This window comes from Pogoniulus pusillus, chromosome 1 (assembly GCF_015220805.1).
Source record: "Pogoniulus pusillus isolate bPogPus1 chromosome 1, bPogPus1.pri, whole genome shotgun sequence".
NCBI classification, from domain to species: Eukaryota; Metazoa; Chordata; class Aves; order Piciformes; family Lybiidae; genus Pogoniulus; species Pogoniulus pusillus.
Window position 1 is genome coordinate 19854390 of NC_087264.1, and position 15607 is coordinate 19869996.

Here is a 15607-nt window from a genome sequence, read left to right on the forward strand (position 1 = left end):
AATCACAGAATCAACCAGGCTGGAAGAGACCTCCAAGCTCATTCAGTCCAACCTAGCACCCAGTCCTATGCAGTCAACTAGATCATGGCACTAAGCACCCCAGCCCGGCTTTGCTTCAACACCTCCAGGGACAGTGACTCCACCACCTCCCTGGGCAGCCCATTCCAATGCCAATCACTCTCTCTGACAACAACTTCCTCCTAACATCCAGCCTGAACCTCCCCTGGCACAACTTGAGACTGTGTCCCCTTGTTCTCTTGCTGGTTGCTATCCACGCTGGGAATCTGTGAAAGAACTACTCAAAGACAAGCTGCCTTTCAGAGAATCTGGGTTCATTCCAGTAGAAACACCATCTAAAAGCAATTACCTTTCCAGAGTTGGCAGAGGTGCAGGAGCTTTTGCACTGTCCACTGGGTATCGTTCCCGAACCGCAAACCTGACATCGTCTGCTTCATCTGTGCGGAACCTCAGGATGTTTAAAATGATGTACTCGTGGTCTGTCAGGACAATGTTACCCTGCAAGCACAACAGAGGGGACCATCAGCAAGACCATGTGCTCAGGTCCTTGCTTACAGCCTGGCAGCACCACACTCACCCTGTCATACAGCTCAACGATCAGGTGATAAGCAGCTTCGTCGCTCCCAAACTGGAAGTCCACGATCCTGTCTATACCCAGCTGCTTCACACTGACCAGTCTCCTGGTCTTTAAGTGCTTACGACACTGTAGTGGTGGAGAAAATAACAGTCATGGAATCAACCAGGTTGGAAGAGACCTCCAAGCTCAGCCAGCCCAACCTAGCACTCAGCCCTATTCAATCAACTAGACCATGGCTCTAAGTGCCTCATCCAGCCTTTGCTTGAACACCTGGCAAACACACATCAAACAGCAAGACTCTATTAACAGAGGGTCCTTGTCCAGAGTCTAAATGTGGACAATTCAACTGGAACGAGGATTTTGCTGGAGTAAAATTCCAGAAGGCCTGGGTGGCCCAGGAAATGTCCAGCAGATTAGTATTAGTCTTCATAAATTTACATGACCTCAGGCCCACACTGGTGCTTCATTGTACCTGCTTGACCAGATTCTACCAAGCAACTCTTGCCACTCTCCTCCTCTCCACCAAGACTTGGGAAAGTTTGGAGAGCTGGGCACAGAAGAATCAAATGAGGTTCCACAAGGACAAGTGCAGAGTCCTGCACCTGGGCAGGGATAACAAACTGCACCAGTCCAGGCTGGAAGGTGATCTGCTGGAGAGCAGCCCTGTGGAGAGGGACCTGGGAGTGCTGGGGGAGAACATCCATGGCACAGCAATGTGCCCTTGTGGCCAAGAGGGCCAATGGGATCCTGGGGGGCACTAAGAAGTGTATCCAGCAGATCAAGGGAGGTTCTCCTCCCCCTCTACTCTGCTTAAGTACTGTGTTCAGTTTTGGACCTCCCAGTTGAAGAGGGACAGGGATTTGCTGGAGAGGGTCCAGGGGAGGGCCCCGAGGATGATGAGGGAGAGGACTGGAGCACTGCCTGATGAGGAGAGGCTGAGGGACCTGGGGCTGTTTAGTCTGGAGAAGATTGAGAGGGGATTTAATCAATATTTATAAACATCTGAGGGCTGGGGGTCAGGAGTAGGGGGGTAGGCTGTGCTCACTGCTCCCTGGGATAGGACAAGAAGCAATGGATGGAAGCTGCAGCACAGCAGGTTCCAGCTCAACACAAGGAGGAACTTCTTTCCTGTATGGGTCCCAGAGCACTGGCACAGACTGCCCAGAGAGGTTGTGGAGTCTCCTTCTCTGGAGCCTTTGCAGGCCTGTCTGGATGTGTTCCTCTGTGACCTGAGCTAGGTTGTATGGTCCTGCTCTGGCAGGCAGGTTGGACTCGATCTCTTTGGATCTCTTCTAACCTCTGACATTCTGTGAGCCTGCTGCTCTTCTCCTCCATCTCAACTCCTGCCACATCCCTCCTCCTGTCTCCAAAGACAGAACATAACGTTGCTTTCTGATATCCAGCCACCTTCTCAGGAGAAACTCTGGGTGAGTTTACCTTCATTGCAAAGCTGGATGGCATCATGTTTTTTGGCCATTCGAACTCAGTCGTGTGAATGCGTATACCAGATTCCAGCAGCAGTGTGGCCTTGCAGTCTGGTCTGTAAACAAAACAAAACCTCAAACACTTGGCATGTGAGCAGCCACCCCTCACCGCCCACCAGTTTGCACTGGGATGAGATTAGAGCACCATAAACCAGCAGCACACTGAAAACAATGAGCTGCAGGTATCAAAAAGACATCGCAGAAGAGTTTGGGTTGGAAAAGACCTCTAAGATAATAGAATCAAGCAGGTTGGAAGACACCTCCAAGATCATCCAGTCCAACCTAGCACCCAGCCCTAGCCAGTCAACTACACCATGGCACTAAAAGCCTCATCCAGGCTTTGCTTGAACACCTCCAGGCACAGCGACTCCACCACCTCCCTGGGCAGCCCATTCCAATGCCAATCACTCTCTCTGACAACAGCTTCCTCCTAACATCCAGCCTAGACCTCCCCTGGCACAACTTGAGACTGTGTCCCCTTGTTCTCTTGCTGCTTGCCTGGCAGAAGAGCCCAACCCCACCTGGCTACAACCTCCCTTCAGGTAGTTGTAGATAGCAATGAGGTCACTCCTGAGGCTTCTCTTCTCCAGGCTGTACAACCTCAGCTCATCATCCAGTCCAACCATTCTCTAACTCTACCAAGGCTGGTGCTAAACCACATCCCTTACCATCACATCTCTGTTAGAATGAATCATAGAATGCATTGGCTTGGAAGGGACCATCAAAAGTCACCTTGTCCAGCTGCCCTGCAGTGAGCAGGGACATCTTTAGATCAGATACACTTAAGTTCATGGGTAATTTGGCCAAGCCAAATGGAGCTAAAAATTCTCCAACACAAGTGGAGGCAAAGAAGAGTAAAATTTCATCTCAGGCACTGCTGGAACGGACAGGTTAATGATATGACATGAGCTCTATCCCTTATTTAGCCTGAGCACCAGGATCACCAAGTCCTGCTTTTCATTCCTCCCAACTCTTCTATTCTCTGCCTGAGCACCAGGATCACCAAGTGCTGCTCTTCATTCTTCCAGCTCTTCTATTCTCTGCCTGAGCACCAGGATCACCAAGTGCTGCTCTTCATTCTTCCAGCTCTTCTATTCTCTGCCTGAGCACCAGGATCACCAAATGCTGCTTTTCATTCCTCCAACTCTTCTATTCCCTGCCTGAGCACCAGGATCACCAAGGCTTGCTTTCCATTCCTCCAACTCTTCTATTCTCTCCCCACAAAAAGGAAAGAGAAATAATGGCAATTGTGTGTTTTCACACTAACACCTTTGGCCTTTTATATGTTTTCTGTAGTACTTCACCCTCCATATGCTACCTCCCAAGAAATTCCTGGGTAAAAACTACTGCATTTCACCAAAGAAGAGTAGAGTTTCACTGAAAAGTAGTCAGAAAAGCCACACATCTGTCAACAGAAATGACCTGTGTACAACACAATCTAGCTTTGATATGGACAGCCACAGCACAAAGAAAGGTGAAGTCTTACTTTTGAAGGCGGATGAGATAGGTCTTATTATCCACATCATAAACATTGTTTACTCTCATGCCCAATAAGCTGTCAAAAAAGAAAATACATGCTTTGGAGACTGCAGTACAGAAATCACACAAATGGCTGAAAAAACCCCAAGTCCCAGTGATAATTAAAATACAGAAGTGAGAGGTATGATGAATTACCAAGCGGTAAACAAAGAGGCAGCAAAGGAAGATGAATGGAATGAGCTGGGAGCCAAACAACCCCAAAATGGAGCAACTGCTATGAAAAAGCAACCCAAAAATGGAGAAATTGTTATGAAAGAGTGCAAAGCAGCTGAAGCAAGGACAGTCTGCGTGGACACCCCAGCTGCAACCAGAGAGCTCCTGGATCTCCAGTACGTGATGGAGGCCAAGCTGCCAGCCCCTCTAAGCAGGCCCCTTTGTGGCAGGGATACAAAACATACTGGTTATACCCAAATACTTTACTCCTCTGGGCTAAATTCTGCATCACTCAGGGACCCTTTTGCCAGCATGGGGCACTGGTGTTCTTTGCACAAGCACAGAAATGGTTTGAAGGGCTCATTTTGCTCAGCAAGGGGCTGAATGTGCATGTTGCCCTAGACACCAGAAGAGTATCAGAGCTCCATGTGGTATGGATTGGAGGAGCATTTGAGCTTCCCGGCTGGGTAGGAGAGTAAATGACAAACTACTGGGCCTTCCCCATACAACCAGGAAAGGGAGCGTGCTCAGTTGCTCCCCAGGGAGAGGCTGGAGGACATAAGCAGGGCAATGAGAGGGAGCACATGAGCACCAGGCCTTCCTTGAATAGGGTAACAACAGAGGCAGAGAGGACCGAGTGGCAGAAAGGTGTGCCGGGGACACTCAGGCAGCCTCAGACGGGCCCTGCGCTGCCACAGCACATGACAGAGAGGCAGCCAAAGTGCGAGGCCGGGCTCCTCAGAGGCGTTACACATCTGTGCAGAGATGGTGGAATCGCTCCAACGCAGGACAGCAGCGGGGAGGGCTGCACGCCTCAGGACGGCAACACCTGAGCAGCGCAGTGCGCGGGTGCAGACGAACGCAAAGCAGCAGCACAGCACACACAGAATGGGGGCGCCCTGCCCGAATGTGGCAAGGGGCAAAGGGAGGGAGAGGGGTGCCGGCAGAACTGTCAGACAGCACTGCAGACGAGCACTGCTGACTGCAGGTGGGTACAGGAGATGAAGGAGAGATGCGCAGGGCCGTGCCGGGGGGCAACGGGACACGGGGGGCACACAAGCCAACACTTCAGAGAAGGGGGCTGTATAGGAGCTGGGCCGCCGGAGGAGGGGGGAAAGCCTCTCCACACAGCCTTGATGCCACGGCGGGTCTGGGGCTACTGGGCCAGGACCAAGAACCGCCAGGCCGAACCCTGATGAGGGGAAAGGAGCTACCGGCAGGGCCGGGCCCCGCTTCTCGGAGCCGCGACGGGCGGGAGAGGAGTCAGGCAGCGCCGAGGGAGCAGTACCTCTGCCGGAGCTCAGCGAGCACCGCTCGGATATCGATGGTGCTGAAGCGAGACTTCATCGCTCCGGCTCCGCCGCCCGCTCCCACCCACCCACCGACCGCACCGCCTGCCCGCCCGACGTGCGCCTGCGCCCAGGCACCCTGCTACGGGTCGCGCCCGGCACCAAATCTCTTTGCTCCGCGCCCGCGCATGTGCCGAGCTGGCTGTGTCACCAACGGCCAGCAGGAGGCGCTGCTATGCGGGGCCGCTCCTGTGGGGCTCGGAGTGTCGCTCGCAAAATACGGGGCGCGGGGTGAGAAGGCGGTGCGCGCCGAAGGCGTGCGGGTGTTGGGCGTATGAAGGAGTGCAAAAGGGAGCCCAGAAGCGCAAAAGGGAGCCCGTGTCTCTCTGTGTTGCCCAGGCTACGCTGCAGTGGCTATTCACAGGCGCGATCCCGCTACTGACCGTCACGGGAGCTTTGACCTGCTCCGTCTCCGACCTGGGCCGGTTCACCCCTCCTTAGTCAACCTGGTGTGCCCCAGCTCCCCGGGGCTCACCATATTGATGGCGGCCTTAGCGCGGACGCCCGCTCGGCATAGCGCAGTGCAGCCCAGAACTCCTGGGCTCAAGCGATCCAACGAGCTCAGCCTCCCTAGCAGCTGGGACTACAGGCGTGCGCCACCGCGCCCGGCGGTGGTTGTCTGCAGCTACCGCGCTCTAGTGCGGTGTGGCCCTGATGTCACACCAACTCCGCCCGTCTTCCTCGCCCCCTCTTTTACTCCGCCTCTTCTTCGTCTTAGTCCCCTTCTTCGCCTTCTTCCCCTGAAGCATCTGCGTGAGGAGGACAGGCTGAGACACCTGCGGCTGTTTAGTCCGGAGAAGAGCAGTCCGAGAGGGGATCTGATCAATGCTCAGCAAGAGCCAAAAGGGAGGGGAGGCCAGACAGCGCAGCACCCGGGCAAGGAGCAGTGGATATGAAATAGAACCAAGGAGATTCCATCTGAACAGGAGGAGAAACTTCTTTGCTCTGAATCTGCTGGAGCCCTGGAGCAGGCTGCCCAGAAAGGCTGTGGAGTCTTCTTCTCTGGACACATTCCAAAGCCACCTGCACACTGTGATCCTGGGCAGCCTCCTGTGAGCCACCCTGCTTCAGCAGGGCAGCTGGACTGGATGATCTCCAGACAACCCTTCCCCCCCTCCCACCAGTCTGTGATTCTGTGATTCTCATTCCCTTCTTGCTTCTCAGCACATACTCAGCACTGTTACCTGCTGAGGGGGCAGCAAGGCTCTGAGCTGGTGGAGGAAAGGGAGCCCCTTCCAGGGCAGCTGGCACCTCCTCAGCACACCCCCTAATTCATTGTTTCTCACACGATTTAGGGTTTGACATCAGCATCTCATGGTGGGATCTAGATGAGAGCCAACAGAAGATCAGGGGCAACTCTTTGATGATGGAATTTCTTCAAAAGAGTGTTCCTGGGCCCCATTCCATTGGGACGTTTTAGAAACATCTAAATCTTTCCCTCTGTGCACCTCTCTTCCCTTGGAGAAACTCCCTGTGAGACATAGACCCCGCTTCAGTGTCCTGGCTGTAGTGCCCCAAGGTATGAGATCTGCTCATGCCTCACACTTAACAGATCCCAATATCTCACTGCCCCATTCCCATGCAAAAGGGAATTGGGTCCTGCTCTCCCACCTGGGCTCTGCTACAGGGACAGTTCACAGGTACCATCCCGTTACTGATCAGCACAGGAATGTTGACCCACTCCACCATGTCTCACAAAGCTCGGGAGGGGCCTGGAGCACAGCCCTGTGAGGAGAGGCTGAGGGAGCTGGGGGTGTGCAGCCTGCAGAACAGGAGGCTCAGGGCAGAGCTCATTGCTGTCTACAACTCCCTGAAGGGAGGCTGTAGCCAGGTGGGGTTGGGCTCTTCTGCCAGGCAAGCAGCAACAGAACAAGGGGACTCAGTCTCAAGCTGTGCCAGGGCAGGTCTAGGCTGGATGTTAGGAGGAAGTTGTTGCCAGAGAGAGTGATTGGTATTGGAATGGGCTGCCCAGGGAGATGGTGGAGTCACCATGCCTGGAGGTGTTGAAGCAAAGCCTGGCTGGGGCACTTAGTGCCATGGTCTGGTTGATTGGACAGGGCTGGGTGATAGGCTGGACTGGATGAGCTTGGAGATCTCTTCCAACCTGGCTGAGTCTATGATTCTATCTCCAACTTGGGCCAGTTCACCTCCTTAGCCTGATGGCTCTTAGTTCCCCCAGGACCACCATACTGATGTCAGCCTCAGCATGGACATCTACTGCAGCCCAGAAACTCCAGGCTTGAGCCAATCCACTAGCCTGAGCCTCCCTGGTGCTTGGATCATAGGCAAAAGCCAACCTTGCCCAGCTGTTCTTCAGGGTTTTGCAGATTCCTTGACATCCACCTTGTGTGGGCTCTGCCTGACCACACAGTGGCAGTGAGGAACTAAGAGACTGTCCTTGGGATGCTTGTATCTCATGTGGATGGATAGACAGGAAACATTTCTTATCACAACCAGGTTTAAGCAGCTGAGAAAGTCCAGCTTCTTGTTTTGAAGAAGCCAGAAGAAGCAGCTTTGTTTTCATTTTAAGCCAAGTGAGTGGATCAGGGAGCTCTGTCTACCCACTGGAATAGGTTACCCAGGGAAGTGGTGGAGTCACTGTCCCTGGAGATGTTAAGAAATGTGTGGACACTTTGGGACATTGTTTAGTGGCCATGGTGGTCTTAGGTTGGACTTAATGATCTTAGAGAGGTTTTTTTTTTCCAACTGAAACCAATTCTATGATTCTACGAAAACTCATCAGGCTTTGGTTAATGAAGAGCAGATACCAGATGTCTCTCTGCTTTGAAATACTCCTCATAGAGAGAAAAGCTTCCTGATTCACCAGTGTTTCCCATGGAATGTAAAGCTCAGAGGACACAAACGAACTGTGACAGTAAGAACCCGGCAGAGCAGACTAATGAGACACTCCCGGGAGCTCTGGAGTGCGCTGCCTAATCCGGTGGTGTTCGGGGGATGCTTGGTGCCTCGCAGTCGTGCGGGGACTCCGAGTTCAGAACACAACGGGAAGTTCTGCTGCCTGGCATTTCCCACTTTATAGAAGTCCTATCTATTGGGATCCCAAAGGTTAGGTTGAATCTTGGACCGTGGCCTTTCGCTGCTGCGGGAAACCACAACGCGCGTCACCGAAACACGAGCACACGGGAACCGCAGACTGGCTTCAGCTGGAAAGGACCTCGCAAGGGCATCTCGTCCAACCCCCCTGCAGTCAGCGGGGACATCTGCAACTAAAGCAGGTTGCTCAGAGCTCCAGACAACCTGACCTGGAATGGTTCCAGGGAATAGGGCTTCTACCCCCTCTCTGGGTAACTGTGGAGACAGCGGATTGCTCTTGGCATGGTTCTACAAGCATAAAGTGACATGAGTTACCCACTGCTCAGCACAGACAAGTGTGACAAGTTCAGCATGGGCAGCTGACATCAGCCGTGAGGGCAGAGGGTGGGGAGGGCAACATCTTCATGTTGAACACCTGTGGGAGATGCTTTCCTTTTCCCCAGCGTTCCTGGACCCTTTGGTGACTGCTCCCTGGCACAGCAGCAGACAAGCACGGCGCTGTGCGGGGGAAAGATGCCAAAAGAGGCTGGGTCCTGCTCTCTCGCCCAGGCTGTGCTACAGGCGCTGTTCACAGGCGCGATCCCGCTACCGAGCGGCACGGGAGCTTTGACCTGCTCCGTCTCCGACCTGGGCCGGTTCACCCCTCCTTAGGCGACCTGGTGGTCCCCGGCTCCCCCAGGACCACCATATCGATGCCGGCCTTAGCGCGGACGCCCGCTCGGCACAGCTCACTGCAGCCCAGAACCCCCAGGCTCAAGCCGTCCTCCAGCCTCAGCCTCCCTGACGCTGGGATTACAGGCACAAGCCACTGTGCCCAGCTGGCTGCATCTCCTGCTGCCTCTGCTCTTCAGTGCTTGGGGACTCCTTGGCACATCATCCATCTTACCATTAACACATCAGCTGGATGCAGGAATGCTTCAGCAGCAGAGAGGGAATGAAGAGGAGGAGCATTGAACACCGAACCCTGGCTCCCATAGGAGATAGTGTGGCCAGCAGGAGCTGGGGCAGAGATGGTCCACCTGTACTCAGCACTGCTGAGACCACACCTCAAATACTGGGTTTGGTTTTGGGGTCCCCACTCCAAGAAGAACATTGAGGTGCTGGAGCAGGACCAGAGAAGGGCAGTGAAGGTGGTCTGGAGAACAGAGCTTGTGAGAAGCAGCTGAGGGAACTGGGGTTGTTTAGCCAGGAGAAAAGGAAGCTGAGAGGAGACCTTCTGGTTCTCTACAACAACCTGAAAAAAGGAAGTAGCAAGGTGAAGGTGAATTTCATCTCTCAAGGGACAATAAATAGGATAAGAGGAAATCACAGAATCATAGAATCAAGCAGGTTGGAAGAGATCTCCAAGCTCATCCAGCCCAACCTAACACCCAGCCCTGGCCAATCAACCAGACCATGGCACTAAGTGCCTCATCCAGGCTTTGCTTGAACACCTCCAGGGATGGTGACTCCACTACCTCCCTGGGCAGCCCATTCCGATGCCAATCACTCTCTCTGGCAACAACTTCCTCCTAATATCTATCCTCAACCTACCCTGGCACAGCTTGAGACTGTGTCCCCTTGTTCTCTTGCTGGGCGCCTGGCAGAAGAGCCCAACCCCACCTGGCTACAGCCTCCCTTCAGGGAGTTGCAGACAGCAATGAGGTCTGCCCTGAGCCTCCTCTTCTGCAGGCTGCACACCCCCAGCTCCCTCAGCCTCTCCTCACAAGCCCCTCATCAGCTTCATTGGCCTTCTCTGGACACCTTCCAGCACCTCAACATCTCTCCTGAATTGAGGAGCCCAGAACTGGACACAGCACTCAAGGTGTGGCCTGACCAGTGCTGAGCACAGTGGCAGAAGAACCTCCCTTGTCCTGCTGGCCACACTGCTCCTGAGCCAGCCCAGGATGCCATTGGCTCTGTTTGCCACCTGGGCACACTGCTGGCTTATGTTCAGCTACTCTCTACCAGTACCCCCAGGGTCCCTTTCTTCCTGGCTGGTCTCGGCCACTCTGTCCCCAGCCTGTAGTGCTGCTTGGGGTTGTTGTGGCCAAAGTGCAGAACCCTGCACTTGGCCTTGTTAAATCTCATCCCATTGGCCTCTGCCCACCCATCCAACCTGGCATCGTCCCTCTGCAGGGCTCTCCTACCCTCCAACAGATCCTGCTCCTAGCTTGGTGTCACCTGCAAACTTACTGATGCTGGACTCAGTCCCCTGCTCCAGATCATCAATAAAGATATTGAACAGGACTGGGCCCAGCACTGATCCCTGGGGCACACTGCCACTCTCTGGGCCCAGCCCTCCAGGCAGTTCTTGACCCATATCAGAGTGAAACTGTCCAAGCCATGAGCTGCCAGCTTTGCCAGGAGTTTATTGTGGCAGACAGTGTCAAAGGCTTTGCTGCAGGCAGACTACATGCACAGCCTGCTCCACATCCACCAGTCAGGTAACCTGATCATAAAAGGAGATCAGGTTGGTGAGGCAGGACCTGCCCTTCCTAAACCCCTGCTGGCTGGTCATCCTGTAGGTGCTTTGTGATGGCACTCAAGATGACCTGCTCCATGCCCTTGCCTGGCACTGAGGTCAGGCTCACAGGTCTGGAATTTCCTGGTTCCTCCTTCTGGCCCTTCTTGTGGATGGGCATCACATTGGCAGCTACCAGTCTTTGGGGACCTCTCCAGTGAGCCAGATGTGTTTTGATTCTCAGAGAAGAACACAAAAGTTACAAGGATGTGATGCAAGGAATAAAATGCAGGAACTGCCTTTATCCATTCACTGCTGTGATAGACAGACAGCTGGCTAGCAATACCTCCACAGAGGATTGGGGATCTTCATGCTGGGTTTTGCCTGTCTTGAAGGCCTGTCCAAGAAACCTCCTCAAAACATCCCATGTGGGTAACAGTGCATCTGGTCAGGACTGGGGATGCTGCAGGTCCCTCGCCTGTTTTTGGCTTCACAGAGACCTGCATCTGCAAGGAAGGCTTAGAGCCAACATGCTCAGCTAGCTGAGGCAGCCTTCAGTCTAATCCAGACATGTCATAGAATAATAGAATGTCAGGGTCTGGAAGTGACCTTGAAAGCTCATCTGGTCCAGCCACCCTGCCACAGCAGGATCACCCAGAGCAGATCACACAGGAACACATCCAGATGGTTCTTGAATATCTCCAGAGGGGGATTCCACAACCTCCCAGGGCAGCCTGTTCCAGTGCTCTGTCACTCTCACGGGGAAGAAACTCTTCCTCAGGTTCACATGGAACCTCCTGTGTCCATTGGCAGACAGCAGCACCAGCCCAGCCAGAGCCTCCTGCCTCCACAGCTCCCTTCCAGGCGCTTCCCAGCCTGTGCACAGAGCCAGCCTGCAGCCACTTTAGCCCTGCCCGAAGTGCCACAGACACTATCTGATGGTGCCTTTGCCTTGCACTTCTCAAGCGCGGAGGCGAAGGCATGGGCGCACCTCCTGCCAAGCGCACATGCGTCTGCTTCAGACCCGGGCACGTCTCTCCTCCTCCTCCTCAAGACACAGGCACACCTCCTGCCCAAGGCCAAGCCTACCAGCAGCCACTCTGGACGTGTCAAAGCATTTCTTCCAGGCTGCCTGACACCAGTTAGTGGAGCAAAGTCCAGGGGTAAAGCACACAGGCGGCAATCCAGTCTGAGAGAAGACAAACAGGAGCCTCCCCAGTGCTACACCAGCCTGAAGTCCTTAAAGGTGTCAGTGCTGGATGAGAACCCAAGAGACGTCTTGCTCTGGGTTCCTGTTATCTGCTTAAGAGCTGACAGTGACAGCTGGAGTTTTGGTTGAAGGCATTAAGATAATGATTGAGGGGTCATGGGCGTGAAGACACAAACAGGGGAGAAAATCTGAGGGGAATGAGCTCGGCAGGCTGAGGATGCAGACAGAGTCCCAGCGGCAGTGCTGGCCCCCTGGCACTCTGCCTTTGTGCGGCTCCTCACCACCAAAGCAGCACTTGAACTACAGAATGAGGCCGCTCAGAGCTGGGGACGCTTCGGTTGCTCGGCTCTGAGCTCAGGGGGAGCTCTGCCCCGTGGTGCTCATCCGACAGGCGGTTAGCGCATCTTGCTCAGCAGGAGCAGCTGCTGCAGGCTGCCGCTGAGCATCCCCCACACGCAGGAGCTGCGGCTTTGTGCAGAGCCCTAGGGGTAAGCTGAGCTTCCGAAGAACCAGCCTGGGGATCCCGCTGAGCTCTAAATCTCCGCCCCTCCTGGGGGCCGGGCAGTGCTCCTACTGTGGCTGGAAGCACAGACACGCTTTGAATGACAACCAGAAAAGGAGAAGGGCCTTGCAAACTGCCATCAAAGCTGCCGCTGCAGCTCCGCAGAGTGCGGCTGCAGAACACGGCAGATTCCTGCCAGCCTGCAGCACCCACTGCAAAGTGCCACCACCCCGAGCTCTTGGGGCATCCTGGTGTCACTGCCATGCTTTGCAAGACGCTGAGGTGGCTCAGAACATCAGCAATGGCCTGGCTTGGGGTGCAAAAACCACGGGACGCAGGTCTCCAGGGGGTCAGCCAGCTGAGTCCGGAAGGTCACAGGCTCACAGGACGTTAGGGGTTGGAAGGGACTCAAAGAGATCATCGAGTCCAACCCCCTGCCAGAGCAGGACAATGCTATCTAACACAGAGCACACAGGAACACATCCAGACAGGCCTTGAAAGGCTCCAGAGAAGGAGACCCCACAGCCTCTCTGGGCAGCCTGTGCCAGTGCTCTGGGACCCTTACAGCAGAGAAGTTCCCCCTTGTGTTGAGGCAGAATCTCTTTTGCTGTAACTCACACCCATTGCTCCTTGTCCTGTCCCAGGGAGCAGTGAGCAGAGCCTGTCCCCCCACTCCTGGCAGCTTTCAGATACTTATAGACATTTATCAAATCCCCTCTCAGTCTTTTCTTCTCCAGACTAAACAGCCCCAGGGCCCTCATCCTCTCCTCATAAGCCATGCCCTCCAGTCCCCTCATCATCCTCCTAGCCCTCTGCTGGACCCTCTCCAGCAGATCCCTGTCCCCCAGCCCAACACTGAACACAGTATTCAAGATGAGGTCTCACCAAGGGTCAGGTCATTGGTGTAAATCTAAACACAAGGTAAAACTTACTTATTTAGAGGGTGACAGAGCCCTTGAACAGGCTGCCCAGAGAGGTTGTGGAGTCTTGTTCTCTGAAGAGACTGCAAACCCACCTAGACATTGCAATCCTGGGCAACCTCCTGTGATTGACCTTGCTTTGGCAGGGGGCTTGGACTAGACGATCTCCAGAGGTCCCTTCCAACCCTTGTATCTCCTGCTTTGCTGGTGGTGTGCACAGGGAAGAGCCTCACATAATGTTTTTACTCTTGCTAAGGCTTCATGATGGTTATGGACGATGTTGTTGTGCTGGTGGTGCAGGATTCAGAAGTATACAGGTATGGTCAGGCACTATCCCCCACCTGTCTGCTCCTGAAAAGAACCTGGAAAAGAAGCCACCCTGTTTGCCAATAGTAACTGCAAACCCATTTTGATGTACTTAAGATACAAACCAAACCCAAACAGCCTGCAGGCCAAAACTGGTTTTCCTGCTGAGAAAAGTCTTCCACAGGAGACTAGAGGAATGAAGAATCACAGAACTGTTTTGATTGGAAAAGACTTCTAAGATCATCAGGTCTAATCATCAGCCCAACAACATCATGATCATTGAACCATGTCCCAGAGTGTCATGTCCACACGTTTCTTGAACACCCCTAGGGATGCTGACTCCACTGCCCCAGTCCCAGAGTGTCATGTCCACATATTTCTTGAATGTCCTCAGGGATGCTGACTCCACTACCCCAGTCCCAGAGTGTCATGTCCACATGTTTCTTGATGGTGACTCCACTACCCCACTGGGCAGCCTGTTCCAACTCCTGATTACACTTTCAGTAAAGAATTTCTCCCTGGCCCAATTTCAGGTCATTTCCTCTCACCCTATCAGCTGATACTAGAGAGAAGAGACCGACCCCCACCTGGATCCAACCACCTCTCAGGGAGTTACACCAGGGAAAATGCAGAATTTGGGGGGGTCCTTCAGGGTCCTCATTCCACCCTTTCAGGGCACACTCTGACAGAAATCTGCTGTGGTCAGAATACTGTACACCACCCACCCCCACCCCCCTTTCCAGCTCTGCTTCCCTCAGGTTTTCACACCGATGTTATGGGAAGGGCTCAAGGGTCTCAGGCTGCCAGTAAAGCACGCACACAGCACCGGAGACAGCACGCTTAGCTTCCTGGCCAAACCCAGCTGTGCCTGCACACAGAGATCACAGAATCACAGGAAACAAGGCTGAGACACCCACGGGGGACTGTCTCCACCACTCCCTGCCCGCAGCCAGTTGCTCAAGGAAAGTGCTTCTCTAACCTGCCTCACCCCTACAGAGGACACTTGCCCCATTGCATCAGATATCTCGATGATAAGAAGCCTACCAGTGGAATGCAATTGTAATGTCAAGGATGTAATTTGTTTTCACAGCAGAAGAGTTTATCTAATGTACATACTAAACCCAAACCATTATTATATTCCCTCTTCCTTCCTTGCAAAGCCACAAAGGTCTTTGAAGGATCATTGCAAGGGAGCCTTCTCCCATCTCCCCCTGCCAAAAGAGGAGAGGAAGGTCAGCAAGAGCTGACCATATGAGCTACACCATATTAAAGCAGGTTTGGTCCCATCATCCAAACTCATTGGGAAGTTATATCCAGAGAGATAAAAAACAATCATGTATGACCTCATTTCCTGGAGGTTTGCTTGTGATGTGATGGCTATCACGTAACATTATGAAGGTGTATCATTTTGTCCCCCTGTTCTCAGCACACCTCAAATACTGGGTTGTTTTGGACCCTTCACTACAAAGAGGACATTGTGGTCCTGGAGCAGGTCCAGAGAAGGGCAGCAAAGCTGCTGAAGTGTCTGAAGAACAGATGGTGTGAGGAGGGAACTCTGTTTAGCCTGGGGAAAAGGGAGATGAGGGAAGACCTTCTCACTCTCTCCCTGAAAGGAGGTTGCAGCCAGGTTGCAACCCCTTCTCCCCATGTGGCAAGCGAAAAGACAAGAGGAAATAGCCTGAAATTGCACCATGGGAGGTTTAGGTTGGACACTAGAAAGAAATTCTTCATTGAAAGGGTTCTCAAACACAGAAACAGGCTCCCCAGGGAGGTGGATGAATCCCCAACCCTAAAGGTGTTTAAAAGGCTCAGAGATGTGGTGCTGAGCGACATGATTTAGCAGCAGCCTCAGCAGAGCTAGATAATGGTTGGACTTGATGATCCAAGGGTCCCAGAGCACTGGCACAGGCTGCCCAGAGAGGTTGTGGAGTCTCCTTCTCTGGAGACTTCCCAGGCCTGTCTGGATGTGTTCCTCTGTGATCTGTGCTAGATTGTGTGGTCCTGCTCTGGCAGGGGGTTGGACTCGATGATCTCCTTGGGTCCCTTCCAACC

At 53.6% G+C, this 15607-nt stretch overlaps 1 protein-coding gene across 1 annotated transcript in view; it reads right to left on the reverse strand.

Annotated features, from left to right (window-relative positions):
• NEMF (nuclear export mediator factor) overlaps positions 1–5144 on the reverse strand; it is a 34254-nt gene extending 29110 nt beyond the window's left edge. Inside the window, exons 1-5 of the mRNA XM_064142885.1 lie at positions 5060–5144; positions 3566–3634; positions 2033–2135; positions 596–721; positions 368–516 (exon numbers count right to left, since the gene is read on the reverse strand). Of these exons, the coding sequence (XP_063998955.1) occupies positions 368–516; positions 596–721; positions 2033–2135; positions 3566–3634; positions 5060–5118 (506 nt within the window). The 5' untranslated portion in view covers positions 5119–5144. The remainder of the gene's footprint in view (positions 1–367; positions 517–595; positions 722–2032; positions 2136–3565; positions 3635–5059) is intronic.
• Between the last annotated feature and the right edge of the window lie 10463 nt (positions 5145–15607).